The 19,371-nt window shown below is 39.3% G+C and overlaps 1 protein-coding gene across 7 annotated transcripts in view; it reads right to left on the minus strand.

The window, feature by feature from the left end:
- LPXN (leupaxin) overlaps positions 1-19,371 on the minus strand; it is a 43,815-nt gene that overhangs the window by 7,782 nt on the left and 16,662 nt on the right. For all 7 annotated transcript variants that reach the window (XM_033860733.1, XM_033860731.1, XM_073808989.1 and 4 more), the window contains 4 exons: positions 12,962-13,061; positions 9,277-9,444; positions 8,179-8,352; positions 7,982-8,063 (listed from right to left, as the gene is read on the minus strand). In XM_033860733.1, coding sequence (XP_033716624.1) covers positions 7,982-8,063; positions 8,179-8,352; positions 9,277-9,444; positions 12,962-13,061 — 524 coding nt within the window. The remainder of the gene's footprint in view (positions 1-7,981; positions 8,064-8,178; positions 8,353-9,276; positions 9,445-12,961; positions 13,062-19,371) is intronic.

The raw sequence follows: 19,371 nt of genomic DNA on the forward strand, positions 1-19,371 counted from the left end.
AGTGAGGTGGATGGACCTAGAGTCTGTCATACAGAGTGAAGTAAGCCAGAAAGGGAAAAACAAATACTGTATGCTAACACATATATATGGAATCTAAAAAAAAATGGCACTGATGAACCTAGTTGCAGGGCAGAAATAAAGAGGTAGACATAGATAATGGACTTGAGGACATGGGGTGGGACGGCGAAGCTGGGGTGATGTGAGAGTAGCATCGACATATATACACTACCGCATTTAAAATAGTTGGTTGCTGGGAAGCAGCAGCATAGAACAGGGAGATCAGTTCAGTGCTTTGCAATGACCTAGAGGGGTGGGATAGGGAGGGTGGGAGGGAGGCTCAAGAGGGAGGGGACATGGGGACATGTGTATGCATATGGCTGATTTGCTTTGTTGTGCAACAGACACTAACAGTATTGTGAAGCAATTATACTCCAATAAAGATTAAGAAAAAAAAAAGATTTCTTTTAAATATATAAATATCTCAATCCTGGAAATTAATCCGTACAAATAATTCAAGAGAAGAAGATTCTACGTTTAAAGATAGTCATTACAGGACTTCCCTAGTGGTGTAGTAGTTAAGAATCCACCTGCCAATGCAGGGGACATGGGTTTGAGCCCTGGTCCAGGAAGATCCCACATGCCATGGAGCAACTAAGCCCATGCGCCACAACTACTGAGCCTGCACTCTAGTGCCCGTGAGCCACAACTACTGAGCTGTGTGCCACATCTACTGAAGCCCGTGTGCCTAAAGCCCATGCTCTGCAACAAGAGAAGCCACCGCAACGAGAAGCCAAGCGCACCACAACAGTAGAGTTGTGGTAGCCACAAGAGTAGCCCCTGCTCGCCACAAGTAGAGAAAGCCCGTGTGCAGCAACGAAGAACCAACGCAGCCACAAATAAATAAATTAATTAATTAATTAAAAAAAATAGATAGTCATTACAACACTACTAAGACACCAGAAGTAATCTAACTGTACTATTACAAGCACATTTATTGCAGTTGTTTTCAGTATTTGGAACTATAATGCTTCAATGAACATCTTCAGGCATATAATCCATTATAATTTGTTTACATAAAGAAAGCCCTAAGGGAATAACTGATATTATTTAAGTTATTATTATAAAATTATGCAACAACATGGAGAAATGCTTAAGTTAAAAAAAAGGAATTTCAGATACACTATAACTTTTGTAATCATAAATATTAATAAATGTAGAAAAATATTGGTAGGGCAAATTTTTTGTTGCATTAGGTTAAGAAGGTAATAGATTATAAATGAAATTTTATGCAAAGTCTTCTTATTGTCTTTACATTAAGAAAAAGAAAAATATAATAAACTAATGCATCCTCAAGCACTTATTCAAGTGATATATTCCCTCTGCTTCAAAAATCACTTCCCAAGATACCCAGATGGTTTGGTTCTTCACTTAACTCAGGAGTCTGCTTAAGAGAACAACTGATCAGATCACCCTATTTCAAACAGAACCCTGTCACTCTCCCCACAACCTCTCCTGACACATAGAGCAAGTTAGTTAATTAGTTAGTTAGTTGGCTAGTTTGATTATTGTCTGTCTTTCTCACTAGCATACATGCACCATGAAGGCAGGAACTTTGTTTTTTGTTATTGTCTCCCTAGTACCTAGAATAGTAACTGACACACACATAGTAGCTGCTCAATAAATATTTAACGAATGAGCAGACATGTGAACAATATTACAATAGCAAAATTGAGACCATCAGCTTCAGAAGAGGGTTGCCCCACTTCAAGATTAACTAGAACATGTATAAACAGGTGAACTTTTCTGGAAGAAACTCTCTTTAGCATTTACAAGGAGAGTCTACCTAAAATGAAGAGGACTATTAGCAATCCCATTTGTGCAGGGAAGTACTTTGTACTGGTTCCAACTGAGGGCTCTCCCTACAGTATTAAATCAAAATTAGATTCTTCACAGCATTCCTCCCATTTTACAAGTGAGAAAAGGGAAGCTCAAAGAAATTACGTATAACCAATGTCAGTGGAAGAGCTGAAATTCAAATCTAGGCCTAACTTCAAAGCCTAACTTGGAATGTCACACCCCTAGCTTAAATGCATTCTGACCTTGACCTCTCTGTGGGAACTGAGAGTATTAGCTGAGCCCAAATATCATAACCCAATACCTTTGTAAATATGAGAGCTCTCTAACTGTGCCCCACCAAAGTAGCGTGTAAGCAAAACATGCACTGTGGATTCGAAAGCAGCCCATCCAAGAAACATTACTTCTAGAAATACGCTTTGACAGTAGCAGCCAGACCCCAAACAGGCAATAGGCATAGCCAGGGTTGGGGCCCAAATCATGTAGCTGCAGTGGTCTGTCATCTGCGGTCACTTCTTGATATGCCTTACCTTGTTCAACTACGCTTTCTTTGAAAAGCAGACAATTTAATAGGCTTCTGAGGTCTCTATATCTAAGAATGTAAACTAATCATTTTATAAGCTGTCCTGTATTTTTTTCTACCCCTGACACACAGAAGAGCTCACTTCGCTTTTTCACTTTATCGAAGAATGTCTAAAGTCTGATCAAATACAAAACTGAAAGCAGGCATGGGGGCTCCCTGGTGGCACAGTGGATAAGAATCTGCCTGCCAGGGCAGGGGACGCAGGTTCAATCCCTGGTCCAGGAAGATCCCACATGCCACAGAGCAACTAAGCCCCTGTGCCACAACTATGGAGCCTGCACTCTAGAGCCCATGAGCCACAACTACGGAGCCCGTGTGCCACAACTACTGAAGCCCACATGCCTAGAGCCCGTGTTCCGCAGCAAGAGTAGCCCCCGCTCACCGCAACTAGAGAAAGCCCGCGCGCAGTAACGAAGACCCAACGCAGCCATACATACATACATACATAAGTAAATAGATAAATAAACTGAAAGCAGGCAGTCCTGCTATTTAAGAAAAACAAACAAACACCCACAACCATCTTTCTTGTTTTTGCGTGGCACACAAACTCTAATGTGCATCCATCCCTGGAGAGTCTGTCAGTATGCTGACTGCTGGGCCCCACCCCACCCAGAGTTTCTGATTCAGTAGGTTTGGGACGGGGCTCGAAAATTTGTATTCTTGACAAGTCCCCAAGGTGACGCTGATGCTTCATAAAGCAAATGGCGTAAAACTGTGCTTGCCTATAAGTAGGCGTTACTTGAGAAAATTATAAGACATTCCGACTGGCCTAGGAATGACTCTCACCTAGGCCTTTACAGGGTATCTGGTCTCAAGAACGAGACAGCAGAGAAGTAACAGCCTCCGTTTCAACTCAGGTGAGTCTCAGGCGACGAATCAAAAGCAATCAGCCAAACTTGCTGTGATACCCCTGCATTTAGTAATCCAATAAATTGAGGAAGTTTCAGCACTAACTTTCCTGGAGGCTCTCTCTGGGGCCCATTACCTCTGGAGGACGGATGAGAAACACTAACAATTAAAAGTGCCTTAGAGAGAAGAAGGGTGTCGATACTCTGGTGAGGCTCTTAGCCACAGGGGAAATTAGGGAGCACCTGCATGGCCTGGATAATGAACAATGAAAGGGAAAGACATCGGCACTGAGGATGCTAAGGCCCGATGTGCTTAGAAACCTGAACCTTAAAGAGGAATTCTCTGAACTGAAACAAAAATGCAGACGAATTGAATTTCCCAGGAGGCTCAGTAGTTCAGCTGTCATTACAGAAACTTTGTGTGTGACTATGTGACTTGGGGCAAGGCAGGATGCCTTGCACTAATTAATGGACTAACCATATGGCAGGAGACCCATTTACAGAAAACAAAGGATGAAAACAAAAATACAACCCAAGAGGAGCTTCTGATTAGTAAATGGCCTTTTTTGTCACTTGTCTCAATAAGTATGTTTTAAGTGTGGCTTCATATTGTCATGTAAAGTCATAAATGACCAGATCAGCCTTGTCTGGTTAGAAGGGGTCCCAGTCAAAAACAGTAAGAACTAGCTACCTTCATGGTACTTTCTGATCATCTATGAATAGGGTATTTTTCTTTTGTACCTAACTTACGTCTCTTCTTGAAATATGTCTGCATCCTGTTATTCTGCTCTCAGGCAACTTCCACATCATAATCATCTGTGAGCAGTATTCACTTGCTGACTGTTCTACTCAACAAACCCTCAGACTTCTAAGGCTACCAGTGCAATATAAACTGACCATGACTTAGATTAAATCTCAATGAAAAATGCTGCTTAACCAAAGTGCAATCTAAAAATGAAAGGCCTAATGATTTGTGGAAAGCACTGAACAAGCTTCAGTGAGCAAGCACATTACTACAAAGCACTCTGACAATGGATTTTATCAGTGCTACTCTATCCAGGTCTGTCTTCAAATAAAGTATACCATGTCGGTGCCAAGAAAGTAAAGACACAACAACAGCAGAAGAGGGATTGAGTCTCTGTCAAGGGGCAGTTATGATGGTGCAGAACAAAACACGGAACTTGCTGAAATGAGACTGAATTTAAATTCTAATTCTTTGATTTTCGAGTTGCATGACTTTAAAAAAATCACTTTACCTCCCTGATGCTCAGTGTTTCCATCTATAACTTGGTAAAATGTGGGATAAAATTATTCTCTCAAAGTTGTGGTGGGGATTAAATGAATAATAGTTAGGAATATACAAAATAACCTGCCTGATATCTAGGGCCCGGCCTCCAGGAGAATGACACAACACACAGGTTGATCTTCACGCCTTCTTGAAACATCACCACAATAGTTAAAGAATTATTTAAAACAGAAAGGCTCATAGGAAAAAAGAGAAAAGGAAAGGACATGCCACAGATGAGATAGCAATAAAATTCTCCAAAATTTAAAGTAGGTATTAGAGTGGCATGTAGCTTGGCAGAAAGAAAAAACAAGCTGAAACCTAAATCTCTGAAGAGGGGAGGTGCCAATAAAACTCAAGCCATCCTGAGCTCCAAAACAGCAAAGGAGCTCAGGAACTGAATGCATAAAATAGTCTTCAAGGCTGAAAACAGGATTGGTTTAAAGTCTGAAGAGCTGTCAGAAAATCAGATCTCTCATCTTACCATAAGATGCAGTGATTATTTCTATAAATTTCAAACCAGAGGGTCTCATTGATCAGGGATACCGGACATCATAAGAAAAGAAGTCAAGCTTTCTACTAAAAATTGAGAATTAAATAAAAGTTGGCATGCCGAATGGTGAAAACCCCATCCCCCAATCTCTTTCACTAACTTTTGTAATGTCAGCAAAGGAGAATATCTCTTTGGTGAAATCTATTCAAGATGAAAGACCTAAAATATTACTAGCCAGGGGTCCCGCAGCACAACGGCCAGAGCACCCTACCTGAGTGCCATACAGTTGAGTCCACCAGCCAACACGCTCCGCCTCACCCACAGAGCTGCGAGTTAGCATTTTAGCGTCTCACTCATTCTTAAATAAAAAATGGGCAACCAAAGGTCAGCAGCATTTGCCAAAGACCACTGTAATAAGACTCCTCACTCACACCTAGGATGCAAAACAGGTAAACAGAAGGGGAAGTTGAGAGAGGGATTTCCTTGGAGAAAACTGTGCTATGTGTGCTCCACCACCACCACCAAGAAGCATGCGGTATGTTCCGGCTACCCTCATGTCAAGAGACGGGACTCCGTGGGATCACTCAGAGGGCTGGGTATGTGTCCCCTGCCGTTAGCGGGATACAGCTGACGGTACTTGGTTCATCCCAGGTGAGCATCTGGCTGAAGGGGCCTATGGCCGCTGAGTAGAGTGACGCGCCTGAAATTACCTGCCGTCCCCACTGACTGCAAGAGAAATATGCAAGTTTCCCATGGTCCATATGTGAAACTATGAGTGAAAGAGTTCATCTGGAACCATCATAATCATTTCTAAGTGATCACCTCGAGGGAACAATGAAAATCCTGCAGAAAAGAGTCTCTGTGGAATGGATCCTCAAAGATCCACGTACTAAGGGGAGAACGGCCAGCCAAGACATGTAAAGGGCCACCAAGAATTTGTAATTGGATCCGGACTGAATCCACAAAAACATCCAAGTAAAAAGAGAAAGTCAGAGTTAAATATCTGCCAGGCCTGGAGAGCACAAAGCAAATTAGACAAGTTAGAACTTTCCTGCCCTCCAGTCTCACCTCTTCCACCCCTGTTTCAACCCTGGAGGGGTCAGCTATCAAGATTAGCAATGGGTACGAGTGGAAGCAAGAAAGGACCAATGAAAGGCCACAACCCCCTTCCCTGGCCTCCTGCAGCTTAAAGGCCCGACCAGGGGAGAGAGTAGCTGTCGCTTTAAAGTTGGGAAGCTTTAGCTCTCACACAGACTGAATTACCTAAGGACCTAGATTTGTGTTTTGTGTCTTAAATTGATTTTCTATTTAGAAGAGTTTATTAAGAACAATAAAAAAAGACATGGGACTGCCCAAATCTTTATTTAGAAGAAAACTTTTCCCAGTGAGTTAATTCTAAAAGGACAGGAACAGAAAAAATAAAGAAGCTTTCTGATTCCATGCATGAATCATATTTGTTCAAAAGAAACATGAAAAGAAGTCAGAAAAAAATCAAGAAAATTCAGAAAACAGAAGGAAAAAAAGCTTGCAAAAGGGGAAAAACAGGTCACACAGAAAGGATCAGGAACAAGAACAAAATTTTAAGAAAAAACTTCTCAACCATGGAAGCTGGAAGACAGTGAAGCAATGTCTTCAGAATGATGAAGGGCAATAGTTTCCACCTAGAATTCTATGTCAGGGCAACTTAAGGTAGACAAAATATTCTCAGATATTCAAGTTATTTCAAAACTTTTACCTCCTATTCATTCTTTCTCAGAAGCTACTGGAGGTGTGCTCCACCAAAATAAAGGCAATAACATGTATTGAAAGATAGAGGGAAATAGTAAAAATAATTCCCAAGATAGCGGCCCAGAATAACGGCTTCTCAACAGGCCTGAGGAGAAACCGTTTTAGGCAGGAGCAGAAGGGTCAAAGCCTCCTGGACAGATGTCTCCAAGAAGAGACATCTTCATGGAACTGACATATTACCAGATGTGGCTGGCCCTTTTGAGAAGGGTTTCACAGCTCTGTCAGATAAATTAGTGATAAGTACAATGAAAATTAAGCTAATGAAAAAGGGATCCAAATATTAACTTCAGGAAAAAAACAAGTGTATATGAAAAGGACACCATGATAATGATAATCATCATCGTTACCAGCCTCCACGTGCCAGGCATTGCTGTAAACGCTATGCTGATACTGTCTCTTAAAATTTTCACAATGACCCTAGAAGGTAAGCATTATTATTAGGCCCATTTTACTCATGAGGAAAGTGAGGTACAAAGAGGTTAAACGACTTGAACAACATCACACAGCTGATAAATACCACAGCCCAGATTTGAACCAGACAGTCTAACCCCAAAATCCATGCTCTACTATATCAGTTTGTTACGTGGCTCAGCTGTGAGCAATATTTATGTGACTGTCAACATATACACACTGAATACTGATCTGACCTATAATTATGACCTAATTTTAACTGAGAGAATGGGGGAGGAATTATGTTGGGGGTAGGTGGGGTAGTAATAAAATTTCTAAATCCTCATCTCTCCTGGTAGAAAGTTAATACATAATGGTTAAAACTGGGGGGAAAAAATCAGTATATAGTAATATATTATTTAAAACATACAAATAAGTAATAGAAGAAGCTAAAAAATTTACAGAGGAGAACTGGATTTGGCAGTGGAAAAAGGAAAAGCAAGGGACTGTTCTTTTTAATATTACTCTTGAAGTAAGATTTGCATTTTTAAACTATGCATTTGTATTTCTTTGATTTAAAAAGTCAATTTAAACAAAATTCATCAATGTTGGAAAAAGGTAGGGAGGGATGGCATTTGGTACTGAAATGGGCACTTGGATGGTAGAGGCAAGAACCAGGACCGACAAAGCAGATCAGGGAAAAGCTCTGCTGGTCTTCTTGTAACCACCCTGGGTCATACCTTCTTCACCAAACACCTCTCCACAGTGAGCGCAGAAGAAGTGCTCTGGGTGCCAGGTTTGGTTCATGGCCGTCAGCACTTTCTGGAAAAGAAACACACCGGACAGATTAAAATGCTACGGAGCTGTAAAACATGACCCCAGCTCTAAGTGAGGAGTAAAGGATACATGAAAGCAGGGGGAAGGGCGATTTACTTACATCCAGGATGGGAGCAGCACAGTAAGCACAGCGTGGAGAAAAAAGGTGGTGGTAGTCCTTGGGGCAGTAGGCCAAGCCACTCCGCTCAAAGAAGGGACTGGAGCCAATCTCCTTTTTGCAGTGAGCGCAGACGAAGTGCTCTGGATGCCATGCTTGCCCTAGAGCATGGATCACCTGGAGAACAAAACAAAGCCTGGCAAGCAGGGGCCCAGTTGGGGGCTCTAGGGTCCACAGGGGGCACGACTCTGGAGGGCGCTCTTCCAACAGTATTCCATGTAAACGACTCCCCCTGGAGTTACACAACACTGAGGCCTAGACCTAGGTTCTACCCATGTGGTCTCTTGTCCGTACTTTATGGATAGTAAAACAGTGCCCAACTTTCCTGAGTGATCACACTGAGAAAAGCCTATAAATGATCATTTCCACTATACTGCCCCAGAGGATGGGAGAAACAAAATGGAGCATAGTAGGGATGGACAAGAGATAACTAACTATATCTTGTCATGGAAAGGATCCCTGGAGGAGGAGAAGGCCAATGACAGTTTTTATTCCTCTGATCTGAACACCTCATCTCACACCCCACGCAAAATCAGGTCTCAAAGCCCTTTATTATGGTTTTGGTGAAGGATGATGCCTGAGCAGGAGTTTGTGGCCATGATATGGAGCCGAGTGCAGCTAAAAATCGAAATCAATCGATTTACACCCAGAATGTCTGAACAGAGGGAGCAGTGAGAAAGTTCCTCTGGGTGAAGGCAGTACAAGAAAATGGTTAAGAGCTCAAACTCGGGAGCCAGACTCTCCTGGGTTTGGATCTTACCTCTACCTCCTACTAGACCTTGGACATGTCAATTAATGACCCTGAGTCCTCGGGTTCCTCATCTTTATAAAGGGCTTGTGACCCCTGAAGGGCTAATGTGACCATTAAATAAAGGAATACTTGTAAAGTGCTTTGTTCAGTGCCCGGAGCACTGTAAGGGATCAGTACCTATTACTAAACTGTCTTAGAACATAAGGAGAAAGAGCAATCCTTAGTGGGATGGAGACAGACATACACACTGACATAGACGGCTGTAGGATCAACGTCTTGGCCTATCCCACCTTTCCAGCAATCGGTTTCCAGCAGGAAACACAATGGCCCTTGGGCACTGTCGCAATTCCAAGGTCCTGCAGTTCCTGCTCCAAGCCCCCCAGCATTGAGTCCAGGGAGGCCTTTTGATCCTGCTTGTCTGGTAAGTGTTTCTTGCTTGTATCTGCTTTCACTGTAACCTGTATCACGAAGAGAACCATAAAGAGAATCATCCTCACTGGCATCTTCTGCATGATCCCTTAGTCTTTCACTAACCTTCCTCCAAGGCACTGGGAGAATCTAACATTGTAACACCAATAAAAATGCTTTCATTTCCTTTTCATTCTAAGTTCCTCAGGGCAAATGAAATCTGACTAATCTTCCTCTGTTTGCAAATCTTTTCTGGCAATAGGATATTGAATATATGAATATGATACTTTATCTCTTATGATGACTACAAGTCAACAATTAACCTTATCTTCTTTTTATTCATTTATTTTGCAATATTTATTGGGCACCTGGTTTGTGCCAGTCACTGCTCTAGGCTCTTGGTATAGAACAATGTACAAGACCAACCAAGTGTCTGCCGTCATGCAGTTTACATTCTCTGGGTAATAGACAATAAGCAATTAAAGAAATAAATATATGATGTATATCTCAGGTGGAGATAAGATATAAGTTATATATTGAGACAAATGACAGAGGGTGGAATGGAGAGGAAAAACTGATTTAGATGAGGGTGATCAGAGAAGGCTCTCTAAGGAGGTGATATCTGAGCAGATATTTGAGCGATGCACTGACATCTAGAAATATTGATATTTGTGGGAAAAGCATTCCAGAGGGAAGGAAGGCCCAGAGGAAGGAGACAGTCTGACACATAAAAAGAAAAGTAAAAAAGGTCAGTAGGGCTGACCTAGTAGGGCTAGAGGGAGTGAGTCAGGAAAAAATGATGGAAAAAGAGGCAAAGATCACATAGGGCCCTCAGGATAAAAGCTGCAGTTTTATTCCAAGGGTGATGGAACCATTTTGTTTCAAGCATGAGAGTGAAAGAATCTGATTTACAAGATCCTTGTGGTAGCCGAGTGAGGAATTAGGTGTGGGCAAGCCAGAGTGGAATTAGACGCACTAGTTAGGCAGGAGACCATTCTAACAGCTCAAACTAGAAATGACTTGGACCAGTGTCAGTGGAGAAGGTGGTGAGAAGTTGTCAGATAAGACTTGCTGATGGATTGGATTTATTAAAGCAAAACTCCAGAACAGTTATTATAAAACGTTCAAAGGAAAAACCTCAAATTACAAAACAGAACAAATTACAAATTGCCCAACTTATCCTTCGTCAACTCTTGTCCTGAGATTCCATCTCTCTCAACTCCTTTCCAACTGGGCTACTGCAACCATCTATCTAATACTTCCTGATCAGAGAACTACAATGATTCACCATTGCTTCCAGCATGGAATTTTTTTTTTTTTTTTTTTTTTTTTTTTTTTGCTTTATGCGGGCCTCTCACTGTTGTGGCCTCTCCCGTTGCCGAGCACAGGCTCCGGATGCGCAGGCTCAGCAGCCATGGCTCACGGGCTCAGCAGCTCCGCGGCATGTGGGGTCTTCCCGGACCGGGACACGAACCCGCATCCCCTGTATCGGCAGGCGGACTCTCAACCACCGTGCCACCAGGGAAGCCCCTCCAGCATGGAATTTGCAGCATCAGATGGACATTCAAAGTCTCCCATCCACTGCCCTCGCTTTACCTTTCCAATCTCATCTTTTATTCCTCAGTAAAAAGCCTCCATTGTTTAAAGCCAGCCAGGTTCCCTGCAGTCTCCTGAATGTGATCTGTTACTGTCTGCCTTCACGCCTCTACTTATCCACTTTTTACTGCCTGGAATAACCTCACATTACCTCACTAATCCAAAATGCTCATTTCCCTTCAAGAATCTTATCATATGACACATTTCCTTCCTCCTCTCTTATATAATGTTAGTTAATGCTGAAGAGAGTAGTGTTCAAAAGGTTACCATGGAAAAGGCCTGAAAGTACCTAAGTAAAAACACAATAATGTATCTATAGCTACACATCGTACATTTACATCTATAGCTATTTGCTGGTATATTCCAGAATACTTTTGAAAGGGTATGTAAAAAGTAGAAAGATTTTTTTTCTAGTATTTTCAGATATACAGTGCAATGAGGAATGCACCCAGCTTTACTGCAGACATTAAAGAAACCTTGTTTCTGATATTCATTCATTTGTCCCTCTAATAAGTACGCATTATTCATAATGTATCAGGAACAGTGCTGGGCATTGGAAGTCCAAAGGTGAGCCACAGAGATAAGCTTCCTGCCCTTCCAATCACACACATTTTTATACACTGCCCTGAAATTATTTCATAGTCATTTCATGGGTGCATATCATATCCCCAACCAATTCAGAATGGATGGATTCTCTACCTTAAGAATTCTAGCTCAATATTTTGTAATAACCTAAATGGGAAAAGAATTTGAAAAGGAATATATACCTGTATATGTATAAGTGAATCACTTTGTTGTACACCTGAAACTAACACAACACTGTTAATCAACTATACTCCAACATAAAATAGTTTTAAAAAAGAATGAATTCTAGATGATGATTCCCTTAATGAATTCTTAGGCCCATTTATGTCAGTTCCATTCCCTGCCAGGTCAGTGAGCTTGCCACCCATGCTCTGGAGACTAGAACAAAGGGGCAGATTTTATCTCAGTATGAGTTTAGGACTCATCCTTCCTACTGTCAAAGCCACACTTTGCTCTCCCTTGCCCTGACCCAGCTTTCCCACGGGTCTCCTCCATCCCGCTCAGGGGGTTCTCTTTAACAGCCCTGCCACACTTTATCCAGCTTTAGTGGCAAACGATCTTTCTTTTATTCTATAGGTGTCACAGAGTCTTATGCCTCATTTTACCAAGCACACTCCAAGCCCCTTGAGATCAGAACCCATATCACAGTATCTTTTGTCCAGATAATACACCTTAAAAAAACTGATACAGGGCTGCCCTGGTGGTGCAGAGGTTGAGAGTCCGCCTGCCGATGCAGGGACACGGGTTCGTGCCCCGGTCCGGGAAGATCCCACATGCCGCGCAGCGGCTGGGCCCGTGAGCCATGGCCGCTGAGCCTGCGCGTCCGGAGCCTGTGCTCCGCAACGGGAGAGGCCACAACAGTGAGAGGCCCGCGTACCGCAAAAAAAAAAAAAAACCGGATACAAATGAACTTATATACAAAACAGAAATGGACCCACAGACATAAAAAGCAAACTTATGGATACCAAAGGGGTAAAGGGGTAAAGGGGGGTAAATTAGGAGTTTGGGATTAACATATACACACTACTATATATAAAACAGATAACCAACAAGGACCTGCTGGATAGCACAGGGAACTATACTCAATATTTTGTAATAACCTATAAGGGAAAAGAATCAGTTATATATACATACACACACACACACACACACACACACACACACAACTGAATCACTTTGCTGTACCCCTGAAACTAATACAACATATTGTAAATCAAGTATACTTCAGTTTAAAAAAAATACATAGTACAAATTTGAGTTCATCCATTGAATTAAATTTAGTATGGCAAAATAAATAATGACTTAGGAGAGTTTCTCAAGGGGGAATGCAGAGCTGAGTTCACAGAGATAAGACCCTGAAGGCTGTATCGCAGGGACTGTGCTCACCTGGGTCTGCATTTCACACAGGTGGGCCATCAGCTCCTCCAACTGCACAGCTGCTGAGGTTTTAGGAGGTGGTGGTGATTCCTTTGGCTCCTGGACCTCACTATAGGGAGAAAACAAAAAATCATACCAACACATCAAACTCAAATAAATGTTAGGCCATGTATAAAATACCAGAAAATGCAGTTTTAACTATTAACCCCTTAGATATGACTAAAACTAGAGACAGAGACTATTTTTCAAAACTAGGTACTAAACATCTGAACAAGGTCTCCCTGCCTTTGTCTCCATGTCTCCCTCTGGTCGTCTCAAAAACTGCCTATTGTTCTCAAGTGCATGAAGAAAAGTGCCGGACCTATAGCTGGGTGGCCATTCTCCCCCAACGACCAGGAAAAAAGCAGCCTCTGAAAAGAGTTTGAAGACCACGGTCCAATGTGTATATTTTATTTTAACAGCATTCTTTTTAAAATTATAGGGCTTCCCTGGTGGCACAATGGTTGAGAGTCCACCTGCCGATGCAGGGGACGTGGGTTCGTGCCCTGGTCCGGGAAGATCCCACATGCCGCGGAGCGGCTGGGCCCGTGAGCCATGGCCGCTGAGCCTGCGTGTCTGGAGCCTGTGCTCTGCAGCAGGAGAGGCCACAACAGTGAGAGGCCCGTGTACTGCAAAAAATAATAATAAAATAAAATAAAATAAAATTATAAAGTATATCTTCTTTCAGTTACTGTCAAGTGAAAGACAAAAAATAAATATATAATATACATACTATATATTTATATGTTTAATATATATTTATATAACATATAATAACATTTATATAATATATAAAATACATAAAAATAAATAAATACAGAGAAGACATTGGTCCATGGGCCCCAGAAACAGTAAACAGATTTTTATTCAAATACCTGCATAATCATTAGTAAAATGAACCACATGTGAGGACACAAAATAGAGTCTAATAAATTCTAAGAAGTAAATCATACAGACCATATTCTATCTACTTAAGTAAAAATAAAGTAATTCTAAGTAATTCTTGGGAGAAAGAAAAAATTAACAATTTTCAAACTATTTAGAAATAGCTATAAAATCACACATGCTCTTCAGAGTTGAAAGCAAAATGTTATTGAAAGGAAAAATATAAATAGACTTAGGTGCAATATTGAAAAATAAAAAAGACCAGAAGCAAATGAAACATCCAACCCAAGACTCGCAAAAAATAAAAAATAAAATAATAATTAAACAGAAGGAATAAAAGCATAAATCAATTAAACAGAAAACAAGCCAAAAAAACTAACAGCTTTTTGGGAGCGTTGTATAAATTACCAAGTACATAATAAAATATGGAAAAATCACCCAATAGGTTCAATGAATATCTCAGAAACTTGGTACTAAAACCAAAGACAGAATGGTGTACGTGTGTGTGTGTGGTAGTGTGCACACCAGTCATCCAAGAATGGTTCAACATTACAAAAAGGATTATTATAATTCACTATACTAACAGAGAAAGAGAAAATCTTTATAAACACATTGAGACGTACTGAAAAGCAATTGAAAACAAATTTAACCACCATTCCTATTGCTGAAGATCGAGGAGAAGAAGAAAAATTCCATAACCTGACAAAATATGTCTATAAAAATCTATAACAAGCCTCATATTTAATAGTCAAATACTAAACACATTTCTAATTAAGGGAAGAGGAGGACAAGGCTCCTACTGTCATTGCTAGTCTCCAATATTATTCCAGAGTGCATTAGCAAATGCATTTAAAAGTAAAAATAAGAGTTTTATATATTTTAAAGAAAAATGTAAAGCACTCTCACTCTTTTTAAATATATAATAATATTCCTAGAAAATGAGAGATAAATGATATAACAACTATTATAATGAATTTTTAAAAATCAGGATGGCTACAAGATACAAGAATAAAATGAAATAATTAGTGTCTTTCCTATAGACCAGGGGTAACTGATTTGAAAATCCAATGAGGAGAAAAATGTGTTCACAACACTAAGAAAAAAATATATTAAGTATTAAAGAATAAATCTAACAAGAAATGTGTAAGATTTCTATGAAGAAAAATCACTAAAAAGAAGACTTACCTAAATAAAGATGCATAATATGATGTCAGTTTCTCCCAATTAAACTATAAATTCAATGTAATCCATACAAAAATTATAACCAAATTATTCAAGTTCATAGGCTGATGCTAAAATTCAATACAAGCGAGAACACTCAAGGCAATTTTGAAGGGAAAAAAAAACCAAAACAAACAGGGATAACTTGTCCCAGTAGATGCGGTATCCTATAGAGTGATAATAATTTAATTTGTGTGATGTTGGTAAAGAAACAGACAAGTAGATCAAAAGTAGGGTAGACTAGAAAACCCAGAAACAGACTCTGGTACCTATGAGCACTTTGCATGTGGTAAACATGGCATTTCAAATAATCAGAAACAGACTATTAGAATCAAGGTACATGATAACCTATTTGGAACACAATAAATTTAGATCCCTAACACACTGTACACACAAATGTGTTTTTAATGAATTCAAGATATAAATGTTTAAACAAAAATACTAGAAGAAAATGGAGGATTTTTTAATAATTTGGAGTGATAAAGACTTTCCTAAGAAAGGCATAAAACTGAAGTGATGTCAAAAAAGAAAACACATTGATAAAGATAGTATTAAAAAGTTTAACATGAATAAATATTTAAAACATAAACAATATTCAAATATTTAAAAGTTGATTAATCAATAGTAAAAATATAACCCAAGAGAAACCTGAGCTAAGGATTTTTTAAAAAGTAAGTTTCAGAAAAAGAAATTTGAATGTTTACTACATAAAAATATACTCAATCTCAATCTTTAATATGGAAATTAAATGGTGAGATACCATTTTTTCCCCATGAATCAAAGTTTTGAAAGATTGACAATATGCAGTGTTGGCAAAAGTCAGGGTTATATCTACACAGATATATTTACATATATTATAGGTAGCTACATAAATTATTATAAATTATAAAACCCTTTGCAACGCAGCATCTATCAATATTTCAAATGCATATACCCTTGGATGCAGCAATTTCACTTCTAAGACTCTATCCTACAGAAAAATTGGACATATCTATAAAGATATAAGTACGAGAACATTCCTTAAAACACAAAAACAGAATAGTTTTTATGAGCAAATTGAAACTAAACTAAATGAAAATACAGTCAAATAAATTATGGTCCACCCATGCTATAGAATAACCCTGCAGGTGCTAAAAAGAATGCCGACATAGAATTTTATGAACTAAGGAAGACTTCTAATTTATATTGTTAACTTAAAAAAGCAAGGCCCGGAACAGTATGAAAAATATCCTTCCATTTATGTAATTTTAAAAGCACAGATACATAAGTATGAATATGCATACACAAAGGTCTGTAAGAAGACATACCTACCGGCACAGTTACCTAAGGAGCTGGTAATTAGGTGGTGGGAGGAAAGACTCTACTGGAGGTGGTCTCACATCTTACCCTGTATATCTCACATTTCTTTGACTATTTTTTTTTTGGTGGTGCCAGTGTGGCTTGCGGGATCTTAGTTCCCCAACCAGGGATTGAACGCGGGCCCAGCAGTGAAAGCACAGAGTCCTAATCACTGGACCACCGGGGAAGTCCCTTCTTTGACTTTTTTTAAAGACTATTTTTTAGGGCAGTTTTAGGTTTACAGCAATATTAAGCAGAAGATACCTCTCTGACTTTTTATATATGTGAGTTTATAAAATAATTGTGTACATGAAGTTGTATTTTCAAAACAAAGGTCCTCTATACTAGAAAAGAAACAATGATGAAAACAGGTGAGGTGGTAGGGGTGGCAGATGGGGCATCAGCAGTACAATTCTCACGTGTATCTTAGTTATACACACATGCACACATTCATAAATAACGATTCCATAAACAACCTTCCATATACTACATTAATACAGTTACACTGTTGTGAGTCCTACTAAAATTATTTTTAAATATAAAATTAATATGTTAAATGTAGAACATTTTAAAACTGCAGAGGAATACAAAGAAAAAACTAAACCACACATAATCTGCCTTTTGAGAGGCAGTTAATTCTCTAGACATGCTGGCTTATACTTTTTTATTTTATTTATTTATTTATTTATTTTTTCATTTTAACATCTTTATTGGAGTATAATTGCTTTACAATGGTATGTTAGTTTCAGCTTCACAACAAAATGAATCAGTTATATATATACATATGTTCCCATATCTCTTCCCTCTTGCGTCTCCCTCCCTCCCACCCTCCCTATCCCACCCCTCCAGGCGGTCACAAAGCACCGAGCTGATCTCCCTGTGCTATGCGGCTGCTTCCCACTAGCTATCTACCTTATGTTTGGTAGTGTATATATGTCCATGCCTCTCTCTCGCTTTGTCACAGTTTACCCTTCCCCCTCCCCATACTGGCTTATACTTTTATACTCTTTTGTGATTGTGTATGATTTTAGAAAATTTGAATATTACTGTTTTTTCCATGTTTTAAAGTTAACATTTTTCCATATCCTTATGCACATTCTTATCTTTGCAAACGTAATAGTTAACATTTATTGAGTGTGTATACTACACCAGGCACTCTGTAAAGGGTTTTACACATGTTCTCTTTAAATCCTCATAAAAACCTTAAAGGTAAGTTTTATCACTCCCAGATGAAAAAACTGGGGCCTAGAGAAGTTAAAAACTTTGCTCTACCCAATACAGATGGCAAATAACAGAGTTTGGGCCTGCAGACTGTGAAGCTTGTGTTTTCTATCACTAAATTATCTTTTTAAATGATATATAAAGGCTATATAGTTTCCAAATGCATAATGTGTCATAATTTATTAAATCAATCACTTATTGTTAGACACCTAGATTGCTTCTGATTTTCACTGTTATAATCAACACTGCTACATAAATATTTGATATTTATTTCCATAGAGTACACTCTGAGAAGTGGAATCACTGGGTTATATAGGTAACTGACTCTGGAATAATGTTTGCAATCAACATTAACCAAGAAGCTTAGCTAACAACCCACCAAACTGTGTGTGTGTGTGACAGAGACACACACACACACACACACACACACACACACACACACACACACAAAGCAACAAATAAAACCAAATATTCTACGTCTTTCACTAAATATATTTTCAAAAATGACAACAAAGTCTTACTATTTTACTTATTTTTATGTATTTATCAGCTAGGGAAAAATTAGAAGGAAGATGCTTATCTTCCTCTCTTAAGAAAAAAAGACTATCTCTTGGGTACAACATGTCCTGCTACTGACTCAGTTTGAGCATTTAACAAGGAAAATTTAGGAGGAAGTGGATCTCTTCCCTTCTTAAAAGACTTTGCCTTTTAGGTACAACATGGCCTCCTGCCCCACATAAGTTTGGGTTGTTTTTTTGTTTTTTTGGAGTAGGGGTGTTTAATCTAAGAACAAAAATGGTCAGATGACTGATTACAAGTGACTGATTTAGTTCTTGGAGGCTTCCAACAAAGTACAGAGGAGCTCTCTCTCACAACTCTTTTCAGGCATAATCCCTTAGTAATTGCCGCCACAGGCATGTGTCTTAGAAATACAAAAGGCAGCAGGACTGGGAACACATTCTTCTGCCCTGTGCCCCAGTGTAGAATAAATGTAGTTTCTTATATGGGTCTGTATGATCATAAAAACCTGTCCATCTCACAGGTGGGGTATACTTGTGCTTATTGAAAGAACTCTTACTGGTTTCTAACTAGACTCCTAGTGCAGTGTATAAAGAGAAACAGATCATTGCCAAAATACCCTAAGAGTAATTGAGTCAACAATATAAACTTCTAAATAAGAAATAAGAGACCTTGAAGAGTTGATGTTTGCCTCACTACAGGAAATGTTTGTGAAAAGAGAGAAACCTCAAATCAGAGCTCCTTTGATTTGTCCCCAGACCTATTGAAGATGATACAGGCGCTTAGCATGCCATCAGCAACAACTTCATTACTCAGAGGTTTTAATAATACAAATACAAGAGATGCGTTTAAAAAAATCCAGACTTCTCAACTGAGGGGCTTCAATTTTTTTCCCCATTCATTCCTCTGCAATATTTTTATGAAGTCTCCCTCCCTATTCTTACCAAAATTCTTTCTGTTCATATAAAAGATACATTTCTAAATACTATCATATTGTTATATTCATGACTAGTATTTCAAGGTATTGATACTTTTAAAGTTGAAACTAATGTTTGGTTAATTTAAGCAAGCCAGAGGAAATGCTGGAAACAATGCAGGAATCTTGTTTCTGTGTCTCATGCTTCATCTGTACACGTGAGCCTTGCTGGCTCTGAATTATACCAGCCTCGGGTTTGCATCAGTCCATTACATATTTA

This window comes from Tursiops truncatus, chromosome 8, assembly GCF_011762595.2.
Source record: "Tursiops truncatus isolate mTurTru1 chromosome 8, mTurTru1.mat.Y, whole genome shotgun sequence".
NCBI classification, from domain to species: Eukaryota; Metazoa; Chordata; class Mammalia; order Artiodactyla; family Delphinidae; genus Tursiops; species Tursiops truncatus.